General features: G+C 53.8%; 10 protein-coding genes across 10 annotated transcripts; 4 read left to right on the top strand and 6 right to left on the bottom strand.

Moving 5' to 3' along the window:
- Positions 1–26: 26 nt before the first annotated feature.
- csn-3 (COP9 signalosome complex subunit 3) lies at positions 27–1591 on the bottom strand (the record flags this gene model as incomplete). The annotated part of the gene is made up of 3 exons (XM_032033637.1): positions 27–1121; positions 1178–1387; positions 1442–1591. 3 exons carry the CDS (start codon positions 1589–1591, stop codon positions 27–29), a joined length of 1455 nt encoding a protein of 484 aa, XP_031887448.1.
- Positions 1592–2035: 444 nt separating this feature from the next.
- On the top strand, positions 2036–4181 carry ura2 (putative dihydroorotase; the record flags this gene model as incomplete). The annotated part of the gene is made up of 11 exons (XM_032033636.1): positions 2036–2040; positions 2107–2131; positions 2584–2613; positions 2700–2804; positions 2863–3089; positions 3149–3314; positions 3370–3421; positions 3470–3518; positions 3568–3597; positions 3647–3689; positions 3750–4181. The coding sequence occupies 11 exons, from the start codon at positions 2036–2038 to the stop codon at positions 4179–4181; spliced, it is 1164 nt and encodes a 387-aa protein (XP_031887447.1).
- A 256-nt stretch (positions 4182–4437) lies between these two features.
- CGGC5_v006060 (uncharacterized protein) lies at positions 4438–5983 on the bottom strand (the record flags this gene model as incomplete). The annotated part of the gene is made up of 4 exons (XM_066151644.1): positions 4438–4631; positions 4684–5128; positions 5217–5258; positions 5321–5983. 4 exons carry the CDS (start codon positions 5981–5983, stop codon positions 4438–4440), a joined length of 1344 nt encoding a protein of 447 aa, XP_066008899.1.
- A 916-nt stretch (positions 5984–6899) lies between these two features.
- On the bottom strand, positions 6900–12481 carry mit1 (Chromatin remodeling factor mit1; the record flags this gene model as incomplete). Its single annotated transcript, XM_032033633.1, has 6 exons — positions 6900–6939; positions 7005–7380; positions 7482–7626; positions 7678–9294; positions 9343–11466; positions 11948–12481. 6 exons carry the CDS (start codon positions 12479–12481, stop codon positions 6900–6902), a joined length of 4836 nt encoding a protein of 1611 aa, XP_031887275.1.
- Positions 12482–13367: 886 nt separating this feature from the next.
- Positions 13368–14828, top strand: CGGC5_v006058 (rRNA methyltransferase 1; the record flags this gene model as incomplete). The annotated part of the gene is made up of 1 exon (XM_032033632.1): positions 13368–14828. One exon carries the CDS (start codon positions 13368–13370, stop codon positions 14826–14828), a length of 1461 nt encoding a protein of 486 aa, XP_031887278.1.
- A 1075-nt stretch (positions 14829–15903) lies between these two features.
- Positions 15904–17280, top strand: CGGC5_v006057 (uncharacterized protein; the record flags this gene model as incomplete). The annotated part of the gene is made up of 2 exons (XM_032033631.1): positions 15904–16474; positions 16523–17280. 2 exons carry the CDS (start codon positions 15904–15906, stop codon positions 17278–17280), a joined length of 1329 nt encoding a protein of 442 aa, XP_031887279.1.
- Positions 17281–17489: 209 nt separating this feature from the next.
- Positions 17490–19195, bottom strand: CGGC5_v006056 (Uncharacterized protein; the record flags this gene model as incomplete). Its single annotated transcript, XM_032033630.2, has 6 exons — positions 17490–17706; positions 17761–17907; positions 17959–18171; positions 18223–18787; positions 18852–18947; positions 19183–19195. 6 exons carry the CDS (start codon positions 19193–19195, stop codon positions 17490–17492), a joined length of 1251 nt encoding a protein of 416 aa, XP_031887276.2.
- A 1654-nt stretch (positions 19196–20849) lies between these two features.
- On the top strand, positions 20850–21632 carry CGGC5_v006055 (uncharacterized protein; the record flags this gene model as incomplete). Its single annotated transcript, XM_032033629.1, has 1 exon — positions 20850–21632. One exon carries the CDS (start codon positions 20850–20852, stop codon positions 21630–21632), a length of 783 nt encoding a protein of 260 aa, XP_031887277.1.
- Positions 21633–22195: 563 nt separating this feature from the next.
- On the bottom strand, positions 22196–22796 carry CGGC5_v006054 (uncharacterized protein; the record flags this gene model as incomplete). The annotated part of the gene is made up of 3 exons (XM_032033628.1): positions 22196–22276; positions 22356–22564; positions 22676–22796. 3 exons carry the CDS (start codon positions 22794–22796, stop codon positions 22196–22198), a joined length of 411 nt encoding a protein of 136 aa, XP_031887282.1.
- Positions 22797–22899: 103 nt separating this feature from the next.
- On the bottom strand, positions 22900–23314 carry CGGC5_v006053 (uncharacterized protein; the record flags this gene model as incomplete). Its single annotated transcript, XM_032033627.1, has 2 exons — positions 22900–22971; positions 23048–23314. 2 exons carry the CDS (start codon positions 23312–23314, stop codon positions 22900–22902), a joined length of 339 nt encoding a protein of 112 aa, XP_031887283.1.
- Positions 23315–23389: the final 75 nt, after the last annotated feature.

Raw genomic sequence — 23389 nt, 5'->3', positions numbered from 1 at the left:
GACCCCGGCATCAAATAGGGTGGCTTCTAGCGAGTCGGTTGAATGCCAGTCATGAGATCCTCATCCTCGATAGATGTCTCGAACATCTCGACATGCTGGCTGGACGAATCCTTTTGTGAACGCTTGGCCTCGCGGTCAATGTGCCTAGCGTAGTCCTTCGAAAACATGAGCCGGGCGTCGCTTGCCTTGGCCCATTTGTTGAGCGTCTCGATACGGGCATCGTCCGTAATCTTCCTCTTATACTCGGTGTGCTCAATCTCTTGATCGCGTGGGAGAAACGTAAGGCACTTCGCGCCGTCAGGGCTGGTGTCCAGCGCGCCGACAAGCATTCCACTGCTGATCATATCTTGGAGAAGCGCCTCTGTCTCGACGTCTGTCCCCAAACTCTTCGCTGTCTCTGCACTGAGAGTTTTCTCGCGAATCTCTGAGACGCCAATCTTCTGATAGACGTCTGCAAGGCCAAGAATCTGCCACTTTTGGTACGCCTTCACAACTTCCTTCAGCAGCGTTGTAGTCTGGTCATCGACCCAGGTTGGTGTACCTGCCTCGACCGCGCTCTTGAGCTCCTCGGCGTTGACAGTGGAAAATAGCGAGCCAATATCGGTGTACAGCTTCGAGAGTGAGGCGTAGTTCTTAGTGGCAGCGGGTGCGATGAAGCTCGGAGGAGTGGGGGTTTGGCCGAGGGTCAGGAGGCCTGTGAGAATCCATCGCTTGTGGGCGTCGGTCATGATTTTGCTCGTAGCTCCGTCCCTTGTTGGCCAACTGATGATTCTCTGGTATGCCTTGTGCGCATCAGCCCACCTCAGCTTGGCGGTGAATATCTGAGCGGTGACCCATTCGTGTTGCATGACCTCCTCCCGGGTGAGTTTCTGGCTAAGGTGTGTGCTTGTGTTGATGTACGAGGCGGGGGAGGCTGTCACATCGCAGAGGTAGGCTGGCTGGCTTTGGTCTTTCATTCCGGGGAGGAAAACCCATGGCTTCTCGACCAAGGGAAGCACTTGGTCAATGTTATCGGTCTCGTAGGCCATTTTGACCACTGCAACATGGTGGCTCGTGAGCACCGCGCAATCGGGGTCGAGTCTTCTGAGCACGATCGCGACAATCTCGATAGCTTGACGGGCCTAGGGAAGCAGCAATTAGCCATGCAGAAAGCATATGGCAAGCTAATTTGTCATACCGGGTAGAACTTGCAATCCACGACATCCTTGACCAGATCGGAAAAGGCATCACCAACGTAGCGTATTTGTCTCGGATCGAAGGACAGCAGGAACTTGAGGGTGTATTCTCGGAAGGCGTCGGCAGGTATGGAACGGCCGGTATCGTCGAGGCGCTTCAATGTGTTGAGAATCGCAAGGAAGGCAACCGAGTGCGTGGCGGGGTTCACGATCTGGGACATGGGTCAGCAAACGTCAAACGACGACAGTAGCAAGCGCCAACGGACCTCTAGGAGCTGAGGGGCATTGGCCACGACTTCGTTTCCCAGGTCCTTGAAAAGCCTCGAGATCTGTGCGATATGGTTTTTGAGCGCGCTATCGTAGACCTCATCGGACATGCCCTGGTCGGGTTCAAAGGAGAGGAGGGTGGCATCCATTTTGCCGTCGTGTTGGCGCCTTGCCGGGACCGAGATGCGAAGTGAAGTCGGCAAGCTTGCGCGGAGACCAACGGGACAGCAGCCGAAGAAGTCGGCTAGGTTATCGACGAGTGTTCTCTTGGAAGAGACAGAGACAGACTCGCAGGAAAGGCAGTGTAGTTTGTGAAATTTGGGAAGTAGTGATCGCGAATTTAGGTTGCGGTACCGGTTGGCAGCCTGGAGGTTATGGAAGCTTGACGGCACCCATAGTGGTCCTCCCGCAAGGAAGGTACGGTAGAGCTGGCGACCCGTGGTGGGGTGCCTTGTACGGTCCGTGCTCATCGTAGCTTATCCGAAGCTTCCCCAGTCGCTTGTTTCTCGGATAAACTGGCAATCCTTACTAGCTGCATTCCATTGCCTACAGGTTCCTTTTCTTACATAAAGCAAGGTCTGGACATAACTCGAATGAGGTAGGAACCCCAAAGGCCATTCGGAAGAAGTCACAAAATTGAGCTGGAAAGTGCTGATTTCGTCAGTCTCCTCCATACCAGCTGCTCCTCGGTAAGCAAGGTGAAGGAGGGATTGGTCGACACTAAGGTAGTGTAATTGAGCAGCGGGGCACTACCCACCCCTCTTACACCGAGATTTGGCAGTGTTATATGTGGTCATCGAATACTTCCAACAATAAAAAATACAGTCGTGAGGATAGTAGTTTGAAAATCGCTGAACTCGGAACGAAATAAATTCAAGAAGTGCATAGTCCAGTGATTGACCGTTGAGCCTGTGTCAAGTGCTTCATAGCTGAGATACAAGCTTGGGCAACCTGGTTACCCCGCCCCCACCATACTCCAACGAAAAACATTTCGAGATAGAAGTCTCTACTCTATCTACATCTGCCCGTATCTAGTGGAAAGCACACTCCGAGATCGGTCGCAAAACTGCGGTGCAGAGTTGCCAAAAAAGCACACCTGAGCAACAAGTATCATAAGCAAACATCAATTGATAACCGATAGCAATTCTGCCTCGCCGACAGCAGACACCCAGTCAGTGATTTTGTCTCGATCGCGGTGCCCTTCTCGCGGCTCACGTTGCCTCTCCTCTGTGATACCCAGCGACTAACAAACTGCAGCATACAATTCCTTCGACCACCTCCAAGATGCCTCTTCCTGACACCATTGAGCTGCCTGCAGCATTCGATGCCCACGTCCACGTGCGTGATGGCGACATGTTGAAGGTGTGTGAGCGCGAAGCCGCCCCCCTCAGGCTCATCCGAAAAAATGCTAATTATTTAGCTTGTTGCTCCTACTATCCGATCCGGTGGTGCCAACTCTGCTTTGATCATGCCCAACCTTACCCCTCCCGTGACCAGCACGAAGATGGCGTTGGACTATTCTTCTCGTATCAAGGAGGCTCTGGGAAACGATGAGGTGAAGCTGCTGATGACCCTCTACCTTCACCCTGACGTTACACCCGAAGTTATCAGAGAGGCCAAGAAGGCTGGAGTTGCCGCTGTAAAAAGGTAATTGAAATCCACTCAAGCCCTGTTTCGAGGTTTGGTCTGATCTGGATGTCCTTCAGTTACCCTGCCGGCGTCACAACCAACAGCTCTGCTGGTGTCGTCGACTACGATGCTTTCCACAAGGTCTTCAAGGCCATGGAGGAGGTTGACTTGCTTCTTTGCCTTCATGGAGAGTGCCCCTCCCATGCTGGCAGCGACATCACTACTCTGAACGCTGAGTCCAAGGTGGGTAGGCCAGGCATTTTGTGCTAATGAACCGGATATCCTGACGCCGTCTCAGTTCCTCCCTACGTTGAAGGTTCTTCACAACAAGTACCCGAAGCTCAGGATCAGTGAGTTAAAGTACCCACGCTGCTGAATGATATTGACTCGTGCAATAGTCCTCGAGCACTGCACAACTGCCGAGGCTGTCGAGGCCGTCAAGTCATGGTAAGTTCTTTTGGATGAACACTATGTAGCAAAGCTAACCATATTCAAGTGGTCCCAACGTCTCGGGAACGATTACTGTGTAAGGTTTCCACAACAGTTCTCCAAAGCTCGTAAACTGACAGCTTTAGTCACCACCTCTTTATTACCATCGACGACGTTGTTGGTGACGCCGTACGACCGAGCCAGTCCCTGTTCCTTTCCCTGTCATCACACTGACCTTACTGCACATAGATGAACTTCTGCAAGCCCGTTGCCAAGCTTCCCCACGACCGTAGGGCCCTCCTCAACGCCGTCGTCAACAGCAACGGCAAGTTCTTCTTGGGCACCGACTCCGCCCCTCACCCCATCACCTCCAAGACGGGCCCCTCCAAGGCCGCCGCAGGTGTCTTCACCCAGCCCTATGCCGTGCAGTACCTTCTCACCGCACTCGACGAGGCAGTCGTCCGTGGAGAGCTCAAGGACGCGGATATCACTCTGGAGGCTATCGAGGGCTTCGTGGCGCACTACGGCCGCAAGTTCTACGGCGGCTTCGAGGACCAGAAGGCGGAGCGAATCCGCCTCACTCGTGGTGGTGCTGTCATCAACCAGGTCCTCGAGGGCTCTGGTATTCAGGTCGTTCCTTTCCGCGCTGGTAAGGAGACCTGGACCCTTCAGTGGCTGTAAAAAGTTCAACAATCATTTCGGCGGCCTTTGTGAGCAACAACTAGGAATAGGAAAAGAAGGGAACCCGGTGATGATTGCGAACCTCCATTGCTGGTGTATGTGTTCTATAATACATACAGTCTCTCAAGTCAACAAAGCTGTGTTTTTCTTTTTGGAAGATCCCCATCCTATCGTCATCTCATATCTCATTGCCAGTTGCCCCTGTTTCTCCTATTTAGGTAATCCATATTTCAGCCAAGAAGGGTCTTCAAAGACCTTAGTACCGAGATCCATTATCTCGTTCACCCATATCGTTCAGCATAGAAAAGTTGCTCGGCATTCCGAAGCCACCCAGGCTCTGGTGGTATCTGTGGGGGTGGTCGGCCGTTCGCTTCGACGGAGGGCCGATGGGACCCCAGACGCAAGGGGAAGCAGGAGAAATCATGCCCTGGGGATACGCAGTCCTCTGCTCTGCCTCGAATGTCAATTTTGCCTTCATGAGCCGGTGCAGAGGGGAACTTACCTGCGGTAGTCCTGTAACCGCTTTCGTTCTGTCTTGTGGGCGACGACGAGCGCATGTGACCCTGCGGCCTTGCACCTTCGACTCGTCTCCATGACTGCGATGCTCTCGCTGGACTTGAGAGGTCCTTCTCAGACCTGATGGGTGACGGAAGTGCCCCTTGCTGGGGCTGGCGTGCGTCGTAGAACGTCTCGGTGCCGCTTGCTTCCTGCTGTTGTTGCTGTTGTTGCTGGCGTTGCAGCTCCGCTTGCTGCTTCTTCCACCAGGTCGGCAGGCCATGAAACAGACCGAGGGAGTGTTGAGTAGCCTTGTCCAGCGGCATCTCGTGCTTGTACTTGCATCCTTGCTGCGTGAAGGCGCAAACGCCCTCGTGAACCCACTTGTCGCAGTAAATCTTGGGCTTCTTGGGCGGGGCGGGAGAGGACGCAACGATGTGGTCGATTCTCTTCTGTAGCACAAAACGTCAGCGTGACTCAGATTCAGGCAGTCGGCATCAAAACACGGTAGGAGGGCAACAGGTGGAGGGTCATCATTACCTGAAGAGCATCAGAGACCGGTGCCGGAGACGGTGGAGGGGTCTGAGATGTTCAGCGCCAAAACTCTGGTGCTTGGAAAATGACGAGAGGAAGGAATACCATACCTTGAACGCGACCGGCTGGATGGTACCACCCGATGGATTCTGGTGATCCAGCCCTCGCGGCGAGGGCAGTACAAGCATGCCCTCAGCACCGTGCTGCACAGCTGGGATGCCGACCAAGGGTGGGAGAGTATCAGCAGGAACGAGTCTGGTGTAGTTGCCGTTGCCGCGGTCGAGGCAGTAGGCGTAAAAGCCCGATGTGTCGACGCCTACGTCCTGACCTTGGTCCGTAGCAGGTTGATGCTCTGCGTTAGGGGCTCCCATAGCCATGTATTCAGGACCGCTGGTCAGACTGGGCGTGTGGTAATGACCGTGAACTTGGGCAGTAGCTGTCGTCATGTTCATACCCATTCGCCAGTTCGGGGCGTCGATGCTGCGTGGCGCGGGGGCGGCGTTGGCGAGCATGTGCCTCATCGGCGCCTGTTGTTGGTGATGGTGTTGAGGTTGGTAACGACGGAAGGAGGCAGGAGGCATCTCGCCAGGGTATCGGTGGTCCCTCGCCTGGAGAGAGGTGGATGTTTCCATGCCGCAAATCCGCACGCCACTGATTCCGTTCGTGATCGATGCTGACGGGTCAAAGTCTGGTGTCGTACCGCGCGTCGAGGTTCTTGATGCCGGGGGCGAACAAGACTTGTCGGAAGAGGAGTGAATTAACATCGAGTCCATACTGGGTGTGAGAAGAGAAAGTGAGAAGTTACGAAAAGAAGAAGGATGAGGAGAAGAGAAAAGGACAAGTCTAGGGCACGGTGGAAAGTCTTAGTCCTGGCAAGGTGCAAACGGGGAGATGCCAATACGTTACCCTATCTATAATGCCGTCGACCGCGATCAGCACCTCTGGAGTCGCCGAGGTACGTGATTAAAGACGACTTTGACGTTCTCTGCAGCATGCAGCACGAAGGCGGATTCCGGACCAAGATGCCAAAGGCTCAGACATGAGAGCCTGATGCCTAGGACGCGAGATCCTTTAATCAAAACAGTCGCTGTACCAGAACGAAAAAAAGATTCGTTGCCATCGTCGTTTGCTCGACCGAAATAAGGTCCGCTGCACTCATACGGTTACCTGCATTCTTGGTTTGTACCTCACCACGTGACAAACAGCTGTGCCTTCACTGTTGAACAAGTCAAACCATAGATTGATCCTGAGAAATATCGCACTGCGTTGATGCGACTGAAAGCAATGCAATGTCTATTGGCCTATATGCATGCATCATCTAAGCTAAGCTGTGTAAGCGTTAATGAAATAACTGGGCGAGAGGATTTGTTTGCAATCCTCTGGCTAATGTCCCATCCTTGCCGTCTAAATCCAAACCCATACGCCTGCCAGGTCGGTAGCAAATGTCATTATGTTCTGTGTTGCAAAGCTATCCTGTGTAGCTTCTCTCGTAAGACCTGCTCTGCTGCAGGTGTTCTGGCTTTCGCTGGCCAGTGTTGGAAGGTATCAAGAGCAAGTCGTAATTGTATCTCAGTTGTAAAAACTGGGCATTGAGGCAAAAGATGTCGCAGGCCGCAAGTGGCACAAGCAACTGCGTTGGGGTGCATCTGAAATGGGCCAGATGAGGTCTTTCGAGAAGACTTTTCTGCCTTATTGAAGTTCGCAGAATTTGGGAGTTGTGGCCCGGAGCCTGGAAGTTGTGCGCCAGACCCCGTACTGGAGATGTGGACATTGTCAAGCCATGCCATGTCATACTTTAATGGTCGGCCGTACTTTGGGGGTCGGCCTCGTTTTCCACCGTTGGCGAGCGGGAAGATCTGTAAGCCGGGCTGGACGGGGTTGGAGTATCCTGGGGGGTTGGTAGTAGAATACTGCGTTCCGTTTTGGTAGGCTCTTTGGGCTGCGATGCCGTGGAATCCTTGGTTGACTTGGCTGCCTGGCTGGAGGCCTTGGTTGGGGTAGCCTTGGATGGAGTGGCTTTGGATGTGGTGGTTTTGGTTTTGGTTTTGTTTGGGGTTGACTTTGGCGTCTTTCTTGGAGCTCGTTTTTGGGGGGTTGACTTGGCCGACTTTGACGTCTTGGAGGATGCCGCGGCGTCTCTCTTTGGTGTTTTCCGCGTAGAGGGCGTCTTCTGTGGAGTCGAAGAGTTAACTTGTTGTTTCTTGCGATTCGGTGTCTTTTTGGGAGTTGAATGAGGTGACGTAGACTGAGAAGAAGATTTCCTGGCTTTACCTTTGCTCATCGTGTTCCTGTCCTCTGGGTCAGTATCAGGCTCCTCGTCCTCACCACCCACGAAGTCCTCGTCGTTATCGGAACTACCGCTGTGGTCGACAGCAAGATCAGTAGCAATGGGGGCGTTCGTCTTGTAGTTCACAGCCTGAGGCGGTTGTTAGCATATCATGTCCATCAAATCGATGTGCTGACCAACCTGGCGGCGACGTCCTCCACGACCAAGAACTTCCTTATTCAACTCCGCTAGTCTTTTGGCCTCGGCCTCTCTCTCAGCAAGAATCTCCTCCCAAACATTAGGGTTCACGGTAGGTTCGTTCTCCTCTGCCAGGTTGTCCTCGAACCCGCCCTTGTCGTTAGCCCAGACGCGAGCGAACGAAAATGTCGATTCGGCGGATTCATCTTGGCCAGTGCTTGTTTGCTCGATATGAGAGCGATCGAGAAGTTTTTCAACACTTGCCTCATCGTAACGTATGATGTCCTTTTCGTTTTGGTCATCGCTGAAAAGCGCGGTAGCTCCGAATTTGAGGATCGATTCCAAATCATCTGGCTCCCCTGTGTCGTCCATAGCCTCAATCAACACATGATCAAGAGCCATCTTCTTGCGGCCAATCTGCATGATCTTCTCCTCCGCGGAGTTCTTCGTCATGAGCTGGAAACAGAGAACTTTGTGCTTCTGGCCGATTCTGTGCGCGCGAGAGATGGCTTGAATATCCTGGTGGGGGTTGAAATCAGGATCTAGGATGATGACAGTATCTGCTGTTGCAAGGTTGATACCTACGCCTCCTGCTCTGGTTGAGAGGAGAAAGGCGAAGACTTCGGAATCCGGGGCGTTGAATGCGTCGATATGCTTCTGTTTCTCGTGGCTGTTGATCTTGCCGTCAAGACGCCTGTGCAAGAAGCCCAGGCCGTTCAAAAAGTCCTCAACGATATCCAGTTGATCCAAGAACTGGCTGAAGATGAGCACACGGTGTCCACGCTCCTTGAGTTTGGGCAACATGATACTGAGCAGCATCAGCTTGCCAGACGCAGAAACCAGGTTCTCATGCATCTTGACGTGGTCCACAGCCCTCTCCTCAATCGCATCGCTATACATGAAAGGATGGCAAAGACACTTCCGCAACTGCATGAGGATGTTGTTCAGACTACCACGCTCTTTCTTGTTGATCTTGTCATCTGCAAAGATTGCCTTGATGAGGTCGGGGCTTTTCGCCATAATAGATTTGCATAGCTTCTCCTGAAGGATCGACATTGAGACTGGCACAATGATCTGCGCCATTGGAGGCAGGAACTTCAGAACCTGAGCTTTCGTTCGTCTCAAGAAATATTGCTTGATTCGCCCATGAAGTTCTGGCAGGTTCTGTGCGTTCAACTCCTGGTACTGTTCGTCCAACTTCTCAGCATTCTGCGTAGGGTCGATGAATTGCAACAAATTGAAGAGCTCTCGCTTATTGTTTTGCAATGGCGTGCCTGTCAGGAGAAGTCGGAAGGGGAACCGCATCGCGCGCAATGCTAGGTACAGCAAGCTCTTGTCATTCTTGAGTCTTTGACCTTCATCAACGATCAACCCAGCCCACTGCACAGAGCGAAACAGGTTCCTCGTACGGTCGTCCTGAGCGGAGTCGTATGACATGACCACGACATGGGCCTTGATGTCTGACGAGCCGTTGGGGAAGAGCTCGTATTTGTAGGCTAGTTCCTGAGGTTGCTTGCCGCCATGATAGGTCACAACTCGAAGCTCTGGGGCCCATTGCTTGATCTCGCGGCGCCAGTTTGGACAAGTAGCATTTGGCACAACGACCAGAAATGGCCAACACTACACTCTGAGTTAGTCACGATCGCAGACTAGGCAGGGCAGAAATACCTTAGGTTCGCCTAGAGCCAGGGCAGAGATCAAGCTAACGACTTGAACTGTCTTCCCGAGTCCCATCTCGTCGGCAAGAATGACATTCTTGTCTTCGTGGTAGTTGTACAACAGCCAGTTGACACCTTCGAGCTGGTAGGCCATGAGGTTGCCCCGTCGGATTGCTTTGGGCTGCTCGGTTAAAGCGACGAACTTTTCCTCCTTCCAATCATTCACTCGCTGTTTCATCTTGTGGTTCGTGGGACTGACGAAATATTTGCCAGTGAGGTACTCGTAGTAGGCAGCCTTGAACGTATTGTAGATCTCCCCAGTGTCTGGCTTTGGGGGCTTATCCCAAACGGCCTCATCGTACCCTAAGCCTTGGAACTTGACGTAAATCTTGTCGACACTCCCGATCCGCTCCATGTCGTCCTGCAGGCTTCGTGATCGTCCGTTCTTGACCTTGGCAGCGAGGATGACGTCTGTAAGAAGGTATTCCTCCGGGATAGCCTCATCAGTTGTCCATCTCAAACACAGATTTTGCTCTGCGTCCCTCTTCGCAAATGAATTCCGCATAGCTCCAGGAGCCATGTGAAACACCCAGGCCCCAGGCATCCAGGTACAGTGAAAGTATGAACAGTCCGCCCATTTGATGAGGTAGTCTTTCTCGTCTTCATAGAAGTCGCTGTATGTCATTCCGTCTGAAAAGGAGTCCTTCTTTGTAAGTCTCCAGGCAACCAAGGTCTGAATCTTGTGGGAAACCATGGCGCAATCATGGCACTTCCAGTCCACTGAGTACTCAGAGAGACGTTGGTCACGGACATTGGATAAGTCGGTTTCCATCTGAGAAGACGGCAAGTGTTCATAGTGCCAGCCACGCTTGCATGAGGTGCACCGAAAGAGGACGTTTTCTGCATTGTTGACGAGAGCCGGGTCCACAGGTGCGATGGGATCCTCGCCTCCATTCTCAACTCGAAGCTTTTCTTCTTGCTTTGGCGTTCTCCTTGGCGAAAATGCTGCACAAGAACGTCCCGGCTTTTCGCATCCCTGGCAGTTGTGATGACGAGGGGCATGCTTATCCTTCTTGCCGTAGAAGCCAATGCAGTACTTGCACTGAAGGACGAAGTCTTCCGCCTCAACCTTCGTAACCAAGTGTTCTCTGGCTGATCTGTAGCCCAGGCAAACTTTGTGAAATGACATGGAGCAGCCCTGGCAGCTGATAAGAGGACCTTTGTTGGCGGCGGGCCCAACGTTGCAACTGCTGCAGATATCTGAGTGGAAAGTCAAGAATGGCGAATCATGTGGAAGTTGCTTGAAGACCTCCTTGACATTCATCACTCTTGGTGCTCCAACTGGAGCAGTGTCCTCGATGTAAAAGGATTCCTCGTCCATCGGGGCGGAGTCGAGCATGCTAGCCTTGTTTCTGGTAGACCTGCCGGATCGACGACGATCCTCAAACTCGATCGAAGAATCGCGTGATCTCGGTTTCGCTTCGGGCTTTGCCTTGGAGGACTTTGATCGTCTAGGCTGCTTGCGCCTGCCTCGGCCTGGCTTTGGTTGAAGATCTGATGTGATGAACGTGAAATCGTCGTCTTCTCCGTCAGATTGCTGAGGAGGGGGATCTTGGGAAAGTTCGTCCATGTCATCGTCGCGAGTCAGACTGGGGTTTCCGAAAGCCATGCTAGTGAGTGTGAGCTGCTTTTGAGTTCGCTCTCTCAGTTGTCGCTGTGGCTGTGAAGACTCGTGTCTTCGTGAACGAGTCCGCCGGCTTTCATCTTCATCGTCAGAAACAGCAGCATGGGAGTTTTGGCGGGTGCTCTGTCTGGTGGTCGTGCGTTGACGTCGCGAATGACGAGAAGAAACTTCGTCTTCGTCTTCATCATCGGAATCAATAATGGATGTGAGACGGGCGCTGCGCTGAACGACGCTTCGTTGACGTTTCGATTGGCGAGGCAACTCTTCTTCGTCAAGCTCCATGAGAGCCAGGTCCGCCTGAGAATCGGCTTCGGAATCCTCCAAAGTGTCCTCCCAAGATCGCTTCTGCCCGTGGAAGGCGCCAGTCTCGACCTCGGAGTCCACGTCGCCCTGCATCTTCTGAAGAGCAGATTCACCTCCGTCGTAGGCAAGAAGGTCTCCGAACGGTATCTCGGCGGAGTTAGCGTGATGCCCTTGAAGAGTTTGCGGTGAGAGATAATCATTCGCTATGTGCGGCCTTGCTTGGTACAGCTCCATGGTAGATGCTCGCGCAAGTAGGATTGGGAGGATGATGTGCGATGAGAATGGTCTTGGAAGTAACCCCTAACACATTTCAAACACCTGATAGCACCGCTTTCTTCAGATTGGCAAATTTCCTGGACGAACCGATGTGCAGAAGTCGTTCAGGGAAGCTAGGAAGTAGGAAGTCTGAGGGGGAAATGCTTGAGAGAAGATATGTGAAGCTTGGATTGTTGTAGGTTGGAAGTGTAGATGTGGGAGTGAGAGGATGAACTGTGGAGAGTGGAGAGTGGAGAGTGAAGAGGCTGTGAATTTATATAGATGAATAGAAGCAGTTGAAGAGGGCAAGAGCAGCAGTAAAAAAAGGAAAGAACGTTCGACTGAGAGAAAGTAGAAGAAAATAGTAACTCACAATATCTTGTCGTCCATCTGTAAACTCGACGCTGTACCATAACTCTGATTCGGGCCCTTCTACCTCTCCAATGACCTGGTCAACGACGTCGCTCTTGATGGTACGATATTGCGCGCATTCTTCTGGGGATAGACGTCGCAGAACAATTTCTATCCGGACTGGGCGAACTCGATCATGCGTAATCTCTTCGGGAACTCCTTCCGCAGCCTTAATGTTGGTAGACGCAGTATCCAGGCCGGCGACTGGTTTCGACATTATAGCAACAGGCGCCACCTCCTCGTAAGTGTCTATCGAAAGAAATGGGTCTTCTGGGTCAAAACCGTCTGAGTCTTGTATCGTGGCGCCCTGCGACAGCTGGTCTTTCGTCGCGGCATCGGTGGGGAATGCGCCGTCGAAAGTATCGATTGTAGCTTCTTCGACAATCTCCTCGTTGACGGCGGGGTCGGATTGGTCGAGGCCTATCAGGGCATCGCTTGGAGAGCCTGTAACAGACTGGACGATGTCGTCGTCAGCGGTGTTCGTGAAGTCCTCCATGATGCGACTGCTCGGAACGGGAAGGCATAGGGTCGGGGCGGGCGGGGTGTCGCGCGAACTGCGTCGGATATTTAGAAGTCGCTTTAAGGAAAGACTGGAAAGAAGAAGGCGAAAATGGAATGGAAGAATTGTCCTGCAAAGGCAGGGGATCGGTTGTGGGTGAGCGCACTCAGAGAAAGGACGGCCTTTGAGACTGGGAAGTCTTCACAGTTCGACGCGACGCTCGAAACCGCGTTGCCATTAAAGTTGAGCTGCCGTAGCGTGTAAAGCACGGGTACGTACCGCCAGCCCGCTCTTGGTGGGGTGGTTGCGCCGATGGAAAGGGCCCATCGAAGACTCGTTGGCCAACCAGAGAGCTAGGGTCTACTTACCGCTCGGGTCCCTGCTGCAAGAATGTGGCAGAAAAAAAAAGTTCCACCATCGAAGACTTGCGGTTTTGGCGCTACGACGTTTTGCACATTGTCGCCATATTGGAAGACATCGACACCACTACACGTACCGAGGCCTGGACTTACTCCATGCATGCTATGCGATGAGTCAACTTCTGAGATGGAGCGCCGTTCGCCCGCATACAACGACCCATAGAGCTTTCCAGCTCACTGGCACCACCGGACAGGTGCGCCATGCATCTCTCTCAGGTATCCATCGGGGTCTTCGACAGTCGGCAAGAGCTGGATCCCCAAACGGTCGCGCGACAAGTCCGAATTCGAGAAATCGTCAGGATAATCGCACGAGACGCCCAGACTTCAAGCCCCGGCTGACCGAGTCTCGCGGTCGTAGCCCGAGCCGAAATATCCCATCGAAGCCGGATGCCTTTGCCAACAAATTCAATGGCGCGATTGGCGGTCGCGAACGTCATTTCAAGCCGAAGAAAGCATTTCAAAAGATGCAAGAGCGCGAGCAAGAAGAAGAGGAGGGAGGGAGAAAGTCAAGGAGCAAGCGGTTCAACAACCCAGAGTATTCGTTCGGGAAGAAGAGCATGGTGTACCAGCTCAACCGCGGCGAGTTGAAAGATAAAGTCTCCAAGCTATTGGACAAGGAGGGTATGAACGAAGATAAGACGGAATATCCGCGGTCAGGCTCCGCATGGAGAGATCTCAATCGGGACGCCTCGAGGCCCAGAAGAGATGGAGGTTGGAACTCAACAAGTCAGAGGAGGGATGGTGATTGGAACTCGGCAAGACCTAGAAGAGATGGTGATTGGAAATCGACAACTCCCAGAAGAGACGGTGGTCGCGATTCGATGAGACAGATGAGAGATGGCGTAAGGAGGGAGTTTGAGCGAGATGGTGCTGCGCCCCGGAGACAGACTCGAGGATCAGACGACGATTTTTCTGCCAACAGACCGGCCGAATTCCCACTGTCGATTCAGTACACGACAGCAGCATCGCAGTTTCTATTTGGCCGATCGGTGGTGAAGGCGGCTCTGAGAAACTCTCAGCGCAAGCTTTACAATCTGTATGTCTACCAGGGGAGCAACAAGAAGGACACGAAGGACGACGCCTGGATCGTGTCTATGGCAGAGAAGAAGGGCATCAAGGTAAAAAGCGTCTACGAGGCCGATCAGAAGCTGCTAGACAAGATGAGCAAGGGTAGACCACACAACGGTCTTGTTCTCGAGGCATCGCCTCTCCCTCAGCTGCCGCTTGTCAGCCTCGGGGGTTTGTCGGCCGATTCAAACGGCTACACAGTCTCTGTGGCTCACCAGTCCAAGGAAGATCTCGAGATCAACGGCACGGAAGGCTCCATCCCTTGCAAGCAGGGTCAGTCTCGGCCGCTAGTCCTCCTGCTGAACGAGATTTTGGACCCTGGTAACTTGGGTGCGATTCTTCGTACAGCTTGCTTCCTTGGCGTGTCAGCTGTGGCCATTACAGATCGGACATCCTCTTCTATCACATCCACCGTCTTGAAAGCCGCGGCTGGGGCTGCGGAAGAGATTAAGCTCTTCACTGTTGAAGACCCAGGGCGGTTTTTGAGTCTCTCGCAAGAGGCTGGCTGGACGTCATACGCTGCCGTTGCACCCACGCTTGGGTCGCGTTCGAACCGTCAGTGGACTCCGGACTACATCGAGGACTTCAAGCCTCTTGAAAAAGAGCCTTGTATCCTCGTTCTCGGTAACGAGGGCACCGGTCTTCCCTACGACATTAGGAAGAAGGCGACGCATGAGGTCACAATTCCACGAGTGGCTTCAATTGCAAGCTCTGTGGACAGCTTGAACGTGAGCGTTGCTGCGGCGCTGCTCTGCAACTCGTTTTTGCGAGGAGTGCGCCAGAAAGATCCTCTGACACTGACCGAGAGGCTGCACATCGATGCTCGTAAAGCAGATGGTGGAGAGACTCTGTTTTGATGCGGAGTTGGTGCACAACAGGAAAAGCATAATGCCATGATGTAACATTACAATCATCTGTAAAACTACCATGTATAGAATACGAATACCTCTCGGCACAAATGAATTATTCTCTTCTGGCAGCTTGACTCTATTGTGATATATGATGGTCTGGGACAGTCTTGCACATAACATGACATCTGCAAGGCACCGGTAAGTGCCCACTCGAAGTACTTCCCGTCGTGCATGGATTGGCGATCTCGGCTGCTGCAAGGCAAAACCAAGTCGTCGGCGCAGGCGTTTCCCAGCCGGCGCGCCGGTCCTCTCAAGCTACCCTGGTAAAGCTTAGACCAGACCCCTGACGGCGGGCGAGACATCCGGCTCTTCCCCTGAAGCTTGACAGACCCGGCGGCTTTTCGACCCGCCCTGGCCCTGGATGACGTATCTTTAGCAGCTGTCATCCATGCCCAGCCACCTGAAAAAAAAAAAAAAAAAGGGGACATAAGGTACAAGGAAGGGGTCCTGTCAGCAGTGCAGCACCTCTGTTCAACGGTCGATAAGATCAGCAGCAATCAGCTTCTTTTCCAAGACAAAAATACGGGAAAAGTCCACGCAACAAACGCATTGTTGAAATCTGATACCGCTGGCGACGTGTCTCGCTGCGGGACCACAGACTGCCTCTCGGGATCAGACACGAATACAGGGCGGTGAGGTTTCGCGAGCCCAAGCAGCTCCATCATCTTGCAGGTTGCCCAGTCGCCCAGCCACCGCTTTCCCGCACCGACTTGTCCCACGAAACCTCAAGACGCCCGACGCCTCTGCAATTTCCCGCCAAAGAACTGCACGCTACTTGAAATCCGAGCGACATCTCTCTGCAGAAAGATCGTCGCTCACGCCAAATCTCCGATCGACCTCACACTCATCAGTACCTCAGTCTAACTGACATCGACCAAAAGCACACACTCAAGACTTGGCGTCCGGAGCTTGGGCCGGCCTGTCACTCACCTAAACTAAACACACGAACAACACACTCTGAAAACTCACACCAGACGACGACTTCTGGTCTTGACGAAGGCTTGGCCTCACAGTCGTCACGATGCGGGCCTTCTCACTTGTCGGCCTTCCCTCGTCTCTGCTGCTGCTCATTACAGCCCATGTCGGCGCAGAGAACCCCACGGCAATCCGCAAAATGTCACCAAACGCCGGCGAGAAGCTGCTCCCCGACGATCTTGCTTTCGCCAAGGATGTCTTCGATACGCCGCTGACACCTCACGAGAAACTTCTTGCTGCCCGGATGGCCGACGACGCTTTCCTCTACAACGCCTCCTACCCGCATCGCCCGCCCTTTGCATCACACAGCTCCCAGGCTGGTTTGGGCTGGGAGCATTTCCGCCGGGCTATCGACGTGTTGAACCTCCTCGAGAAAAGACAAGCTTGCCCCACGAAGATGAACAGCTGTGAGACCATCGGTTCGCCGGATAAGTGCTGCATGACCAACGAGGTGTGTGTGAAGGTGGTGGATGAGAGTGTTGGAAACGTCGCTTGCTGTCCGGCGGGCGCATCTTGCAACGGACCTGTTGGAATCTGCCCCATTGGCACAACAAGCTGTGCGGCGGATGTTGGCGGTGGCTGCTGCATTCCGGGTTACGTCTGCCAGGGTTCCGGCTGTAAGTACACTTTCGAACTCCCAAAGGACTTTGACTGACTTGAAGAAGGTGTGCCTAGCCATATTGCCACGGCCACGACGGCAACGGCAACGGCCACCAATGGAGGTGGCGGAGGAGGAGGAGGAGGAGGCGGCGGCGGTGGTGGAGGCAGCACTGGAGGAGGAGGAACTGTTACTTCAGTCCGGACCGTCACTAGCACGACCGTCTCGACGACGACACTCGCGGATGGTAGCACCACGACCGTGGTCATCATCGTCACAGTCACGCAGCGGCCCGGAACCGTTACGACGACCAGCACTTCGACCTCCACCGAGACGCCTGCAAACCCTACAACATCCCCGGCAACTACGGCGGTCAGCACTGGCGGCGCAGTCCCTCCCTTCAGACCGACGTCCACCACCGAAGGGGACACCAACACGGCACCTTTCTGCCCGACAGGATTCTACGCCTGCCTGGCTCGCGCTGGTGGAGGCTGCTGCCAGACTGGACGAGACTGTGCTACTACCTCATGTCCGCCCACGCCCTCTACTACCATCATCTCCAACGGAGCGACCGTCATCGTGCCTGTTACCGACGTTCCGGCCTCGGCGACAGAGACATGTGCGGGTGGTTGGTTCTTGTGCGGAGAGGAGGGAGGACCTGTCCCCGGCTGCTGCCCCAGCGGATATGCGTGTGGGACCGCGAGCTGCACCACCAGCTCATCAACACAGACAGGAGAGATACAGAAGCAGTTCCCCAACTCTGGGTCGAAAGTTGCTGCATCCTTTGCGGTTGTAGCATTGTCAATGCTTGCTGCGTTGTTTTGAGGTATACACAAGATGCATAGGGCGGCGTTATGAGGATCTTTTTACGAACGAAACGAAACGAATGGCTGAATGAGAGATGGGTCTCAAGAATCGAAATTTGCATAACACACGAAGAGCATCAGTCGCGAGATGGGTCATTAGTACAATTCAAAGGGTAGACATCCTGATGATGAAAGCCATATCTTTTTCTTGATTGCGTTTCTTCATCTCTATATAAGCAAGATGACAGCAGCAAACGCGATAACACCCGCCACATGCAGATTGCCAGATAGGGTGGTTCCCAAATTGCCTGGTGTGCTGGTCGAAGTAGGACCAGCGGTTCCTGATGGTGACGAACCAGACGTGGACGACGGCGAAGAAGAAGTGTCTGGCACACCTTCAGCAGACATGACGCGGTCAAGCACATGAATGAGGCCGTTGTTTGTTCTAGCGAGTACAATGTCAGAGGATGGCTGCTCTACAGCGGGGAGTTCAACTTACAAGACATTGGGCTGGATGACCTTGGCGTCGTTGAACCAGATCTGATCATCCTTCACCGTGACCGTAACTGTGGCGTTTTGGAGACTGGTATACTTCATGCCGTCGGTCAGGAAGTTGCTGTATGCCACCTCGGGCAGGGTGTGGAAGCTTAGTCGCACGTTAGTTTGGAAAGCTCCAGTCCAGGAGACCAAGACTCACAGCAATGCATCCGTGAGAGCGGTGTTGTTGAGGGTTTTCTCCGGGTTGCCCGCCGCATTGAAGGCGTCGGTGCTGGGACCCAGACAGGTGACGTTGGATGTCTTGTCGAGTTCTTTCCACAAGCTGACCTTCCGCAGCGCCGTGTCGAGGCCAGAGAGGGTGTCTGAGAGTTTCTTGATCGTCGTGGAGCAGACGTCTGGCGCCTCTAGAACGCTGCATAGTTGGTCAGCACAGCCTCCGCCACGATGGCTGAGAGAAACCCACGTGTTGACGACCTGGAAATAGCCGCCGTCCCACACACCATCGATTCCCGTCAGCTCCCCCGTCTGGCCCAAGCCAGCCTGCAGCTCCGACTTTTCACCCGAAGTCCCCTGTCTAACCCGGAATTTGGAGGCACTGGCACTGGTATCCTTGGAGATGTAAAGCACCTGGCCGGTAGCTTCCGCGCCGAACTGGCGGAGCAAGGCGGGGCCGGGGCTTCGCAGGTTATTAGCCTTGTCTGTGAGCTTCGTCGGAACCGTGAGGCCCTTTGGGACGCTGAAGTTTGCCGAGGTGAGAGGAGCATCCAGGGTATGATACTGGAAGATGCTCGAAAGCTTCTCGATCGGCAGCTGGGATATGTTGGTGGCGTTATTCTGCTTCACGTACGTCTCGAGGGCTTCGTTTGTTGGCACCAGGACGGTAGCACCTCTCTGGGCGTTGGTAGCGATGAGACCCGGTGCATTCTTCAAGATTGACTGGAAGCTTGAGAGGTCGGTATAGTTGCCTAGCGCATCGATCAGGCTCTGCGTAGAGGCCTGGCGCTGCTCGAGACCGCCCCATGCTGAGGCTAATGGGGTGTAAGCAATTGCCAACGTGTAGATCTGGAGGAGATGCATGGTTGACGAAGGTACCTTCCAAGCTCACCGCACAAGGAAGACAAAAAATCCCTGACGACAAGAAGGCTGCAAATAGAGGGAGGAGGACAGCTTTAAAGTCTTCGGGCGCCTCTGAGTACGTCGTCAGCCGCAAGACTCTTTGCTACTCACATTCGAGCTGTTTTGCTGGTGGCCTCCCCGCGACCTCGCCATCGCCCAGACAGATTCGCACGCCAGCCCGAGCATGGCCAGCTGCAAGGAGGCTAGCTAGGGCGGGCTTGGCGTAGCGAAGCCCGAGAAGACCAGCGAATCGTCCCGTTTAAAACGGAGCCTCATGGCTCGTAATTCAGGGTTCAAAAAGACAAACGTTTGATGTGCATGGCCAGGCTTGCTTATGGCTGAGGTCGGGCAAGTCTCCCTGTGTTGCAATGTCTTGTCAGCTGAAGACCTGCGAGGCAAGCTTCAGCGCGAGAACAATGAAAGTCGAGGTCGTTGGGATGGCGTATCGTGCAGCGGAGCACGCCAGCAGTAGGGCTGAAGTCGGAGGCGTCGAGTCCGGCGAAGTTTAGCATCATGCTAACCTCGCAGGCCCTTAGAGTGCGTTGCTGGATTCAAGGTGATACAGCCGAGTGGATAAGCAAGACTCCATCGAAAATAGACAGAAAGGTCTGCATTTGTGTTGGATGTCTTGAGCCCTGTCTTTCATCGTTTGATGTTGCAAGCAACCTTCTATGCAGTGGCTCTCACAAGAGCAGCCGTGTCAAGATGATCGTCGGGGTGTCTTCCGCTTGGAGAAGCATCCACATGGATGAACAGGCTAGATCATGCTTCGGCAATCAAGCTTAATTCAGCTGGAAAGAAAGTCCGGGGTAAGGGGGTTTGATACAAATCTCTGCGTGCTCTCAACTTTCTCAAGGGCAGAGGCAGATCTGCCCAAGTTCGTGCTATTTGCTCTTGATAGACACTTGACGATTGAGTGACGGCCATATCCGTAAGAGTCCTTGCTAGCTGGGCAGTGTCCCATGGCTTCAATCGTCACCTAATACTTTGTTAAGGACGATAAGAGTAGAGAAGAATGCAAATGACGGACAGGGTCGTCCTGAATGTTGTTCGAGTAGCATGTTGTGGAATGTAGTACGTCGCACACGTCTCGAGTACCTGCCTACGATCGCTTCTTTTCCGAGCGTGGTGGGATGGCAAGAGGGAGGAGCAGAAAGACGGCGATGTATGGCTCCCCCGGGCTCCACGTCTTGCGCCCGAGCTTAAAGAACCATGCAGCTGGTCCCTGTCGATCCAGTCTCTAAATGGAAAGAAATGCCCCCCGGTGCAACTCTGTGCGAGAGCTCCCCCTTCTGTGACTGGTCAATTACAGCACATCGAGTCACTGATTGACTGTGCCGCAAGATCAATTTCCGCGGTGAGATAGTCGGCCGCCAAAGCTCTCGTTCGACATTCTCAACCAACATCGTGTCCCTTTAATAGCGCATTTTTGACGGTAATGACGGCAAAATTCTGACCCAAGCTGCCAAGCTCCGCGTCAAAAGGGCATGGTGTCGTACGAAAGATCCAAACTTTGTACGGCGCACCCGCGACGCCTTCCCGTTTGGCCGTGGCCAAGATGGCAGCCCACGCATTCGCTCCTGCACCAACCCATGATGCTGCACGAACAAGGCGAGGGAGGTAAGGTACGCAGATTGGGAAAGGTGCCCAGCTGTTTAGGCAGACAATTCGGCAAGCGTCAGGCACCTTGTGATTTGGACTGCTGCTTCCCTTGGCAACGAGTCCATCGTCGGCCAATTTCTTCGTCCTTCTCCCACTTTTCCGTTGTCTTCGCCGTCGTCCTCTTCTTCCAACATCATCTGTTCATTCCCAACCCACAGTTGCCGTCACGAATTACACTACCAAGACCTCACGCATTTTCATCCCCAATACCCATATCGAGGACGTTGATATCATTGAACCCACCATTAAACAAACCTTTTGTCTTTTTGGTATCCGACACCGCAATTGCAAAGCTCCTCCCACACGAACAACATGAGACAGACGACTATCCTCTCCGGCCTCACGGCCTTTCTTCCGTCCACGGCCATGGCCTTCTACACCCCGAGCTTCCTGGGCGCCCGTCAGGATAAGGCTCCCTACCAGGATGTGGTTTGCAAGCCCGAGACAACTGGCCAACTGCCCCCTTGTGTCCAGATTGAGAACATTGAGGTCGCCTGCAAACCTAACGGTACCGACGCCGTTTACTACGAAGCCCATGCCCAGTGCATGTGCGGCGGCTCCTTCTTCGCCGAGAAGCTTGCCTGCGAACGTTGCCTTTACGTCCATGGTCTGAGGAGCGAAAGAGACCTGGCGTACTATAGTGGCATTCTGTCATCAGCCTCCAACGCTCTCTGCACCGGCACTCCCACAGCCGTCTTCGCCAGCGTCTACTCATCTATCCAACAGGCTGCCACTCCCGTCACCACCGGGGGCACTGCCACTAGTGACCGCGCCGTCAGTAACACGGCCATCTCGTTGTATTACACGGCCAATGGTCCCCAAGGACCCGGCAGCATAACCGGAGCAGCTGCCAGCGCGACGGGCACCGGAGGTGAGACGACCGCCGCCGAGTCCACAACCGCGGAGCCCACTAACACCGCTACGACCCGCTCAACATCGAGCAACTCGGCTGCCACCACCTCGGCCGGCTCCGGCACAGCTTCTGGCGCTGCTGCCACCTCCTCATCTTCTGGCAGTGGTGCTATGCCTACCTTTGCCGCTGCTGGTGGTCTTGTTGCCGGCGCCGCTGGTTTGGCTGTTTTCGCTGGATTGTAAGGACGTGTTGCTGAGAGGGAGACTTGGGCTTGAAACTTGTTCACGAACTGGCAGGCTTAATGAGGATGAAACAGACGATTTGAAGTAGTAATGAGCCATGCAGGAATCCCGTTTTCACTAAATTGCCGTTTCTTGGTGTTGATGCGATTGTACTTCTGATAGTAGCTGCGGCCTAAATCAAAGCTTCCTTAATGCCTACCAGGGGCTACAAAATAGAAGCAGCGAATCAAAAGGTTGTAGCCAGCGGATGAGAGCGGTTTCTTTCATTGCATGAGAGGGCCCGTCTTGAGGGACGCTCCCGCTATCTTGGAGGATCTAGGTAACGACGGAACTGGGTCGGACTGGTTGAGTTGGGTCCGATTCCATCATAACCCTCCGGGTTCTCACACCAACCCACTTCGCAGCAGCACCAAACCTGGGGCACTCCACCTGGGCACACCTAAAGGCATCCTAGTCAAGGACCCCTCTATGGATATAAGTCCGGCCCTAGACCCTTCGTCATGCTGGATTCTGTGTTCCAAATCTACTTCTCTTTCTTCTGCGTCGCCAGCTATGACCGGCATTTACTGAGGCATATGCTCGAAAGGCTTCTCCAGATGCTCCTGGCAGAAGGGCAGCTTGCCGACGGTCCAAATTTCGGTATCCTAAAAGTCGGTGGTTAGCTTCGGCTTGCACTTTATCGTGCCGCACACGGCGACGCTAGAGAGCGATGGCGCGACTCACAGGCTTCAATGTCTTCTTGATCTCGGAGTCGAGGGTTCCGCCCTTCAGAGCAATGATCTCTGGGGCCGCATCGGGGTCGTGGGCAATCGGAGAGCCACACTCAGAGCAGAAGATACGGTGGACGGCCTTGCCGGAAGAGCCCTTTCCCGCCCAGCTCTTGGTGGGACCGTTGATGGTAAGCTTGTCCTTCGGAACGACGACAACGAGGGCTTCTCAAAGTCAGCAAGACGTTGGGAAAGAGTTGCCCAGGGGATCATTCATCCGAAAACGATCCAGCACGCTCTCGGCTGCTGATCGGCCTGTCATTGGGTTCTACTCACAATAGGTTGAGCCGCTTTGGCGCTGACAGTCATCGCAGTGGTCATAACCAGTGATGAGGGGGGCGTCAACGTCAACCTTGTAGGTGACGGCCTTGCAAAGGCAGTGTCCGGACAGAGGCATGATGTATGATGAGGCTGGGGTCAAGGAAGGGTTCTTAAGCTTCGAGAAAGATGATTTTGAGTTGACAAGAGACAGTGCAGTGCAGCAAACTTCGACGTGAAGGCTACCGAACGATTACAGACGGGGACGAGCCCTTTTTGTTTTCTCTCGATGGAGGGGGCGGGGTATCTCTGATCTGATTCCGCTGCAAGTTTTAGCTGGTGGCTCCCAGGCGCCTTGCGCGCTGACCTCTTTATGACGACGTCACTTACCCTATCGAGACTTGGGGTAGAATCGGACAGGTGGGGAGATGGACCGAAACCGTGAAATTGGAGTTTTCCGACGGCGGAATAGCTACCGACGCGACTCAAGCTGATGTTGTTGGGGAAGACTTTCTTGCGAGGGAGTTCGATTGTCCGGGAGAGTGACGAAAGAAATGCTGTGTCGATGGCAGACCACGGACCTGTTCTTATATACACGACATTGACCGTCTTCGAAGTCTCCTCGACGCCTGCGCCGTGGCTGCACGCCTGAACCATGGCTTCTACCTCGAACGCAACATGGACGACGAAGTTTTGCTCGAACGCCTCCGAGGGGCAGTGAGGAGAAGGGCC

The sequence above is a fragment of the Colletotrichum fructicola genome, assembly GCF_000319635.2.
Source record: "Colletotrichum fructicola Nara gc5 chromosome Unknown KSG_Nara_v1_contig03, whole genome shotgun sequence".
Taxonomy (NCBI): domain Eukaryota; kingdom Fungi; phylum Ascomycota; class Sordariomycetes; order Glomerellales; family Glomerellaceae; genus Colletotrichum; species Colletotrichum fructicola.
Note: the sequence above shows the minus strand (reverse complement) of the source record. Positions and strands in the feature narration are given on the sequence as shown.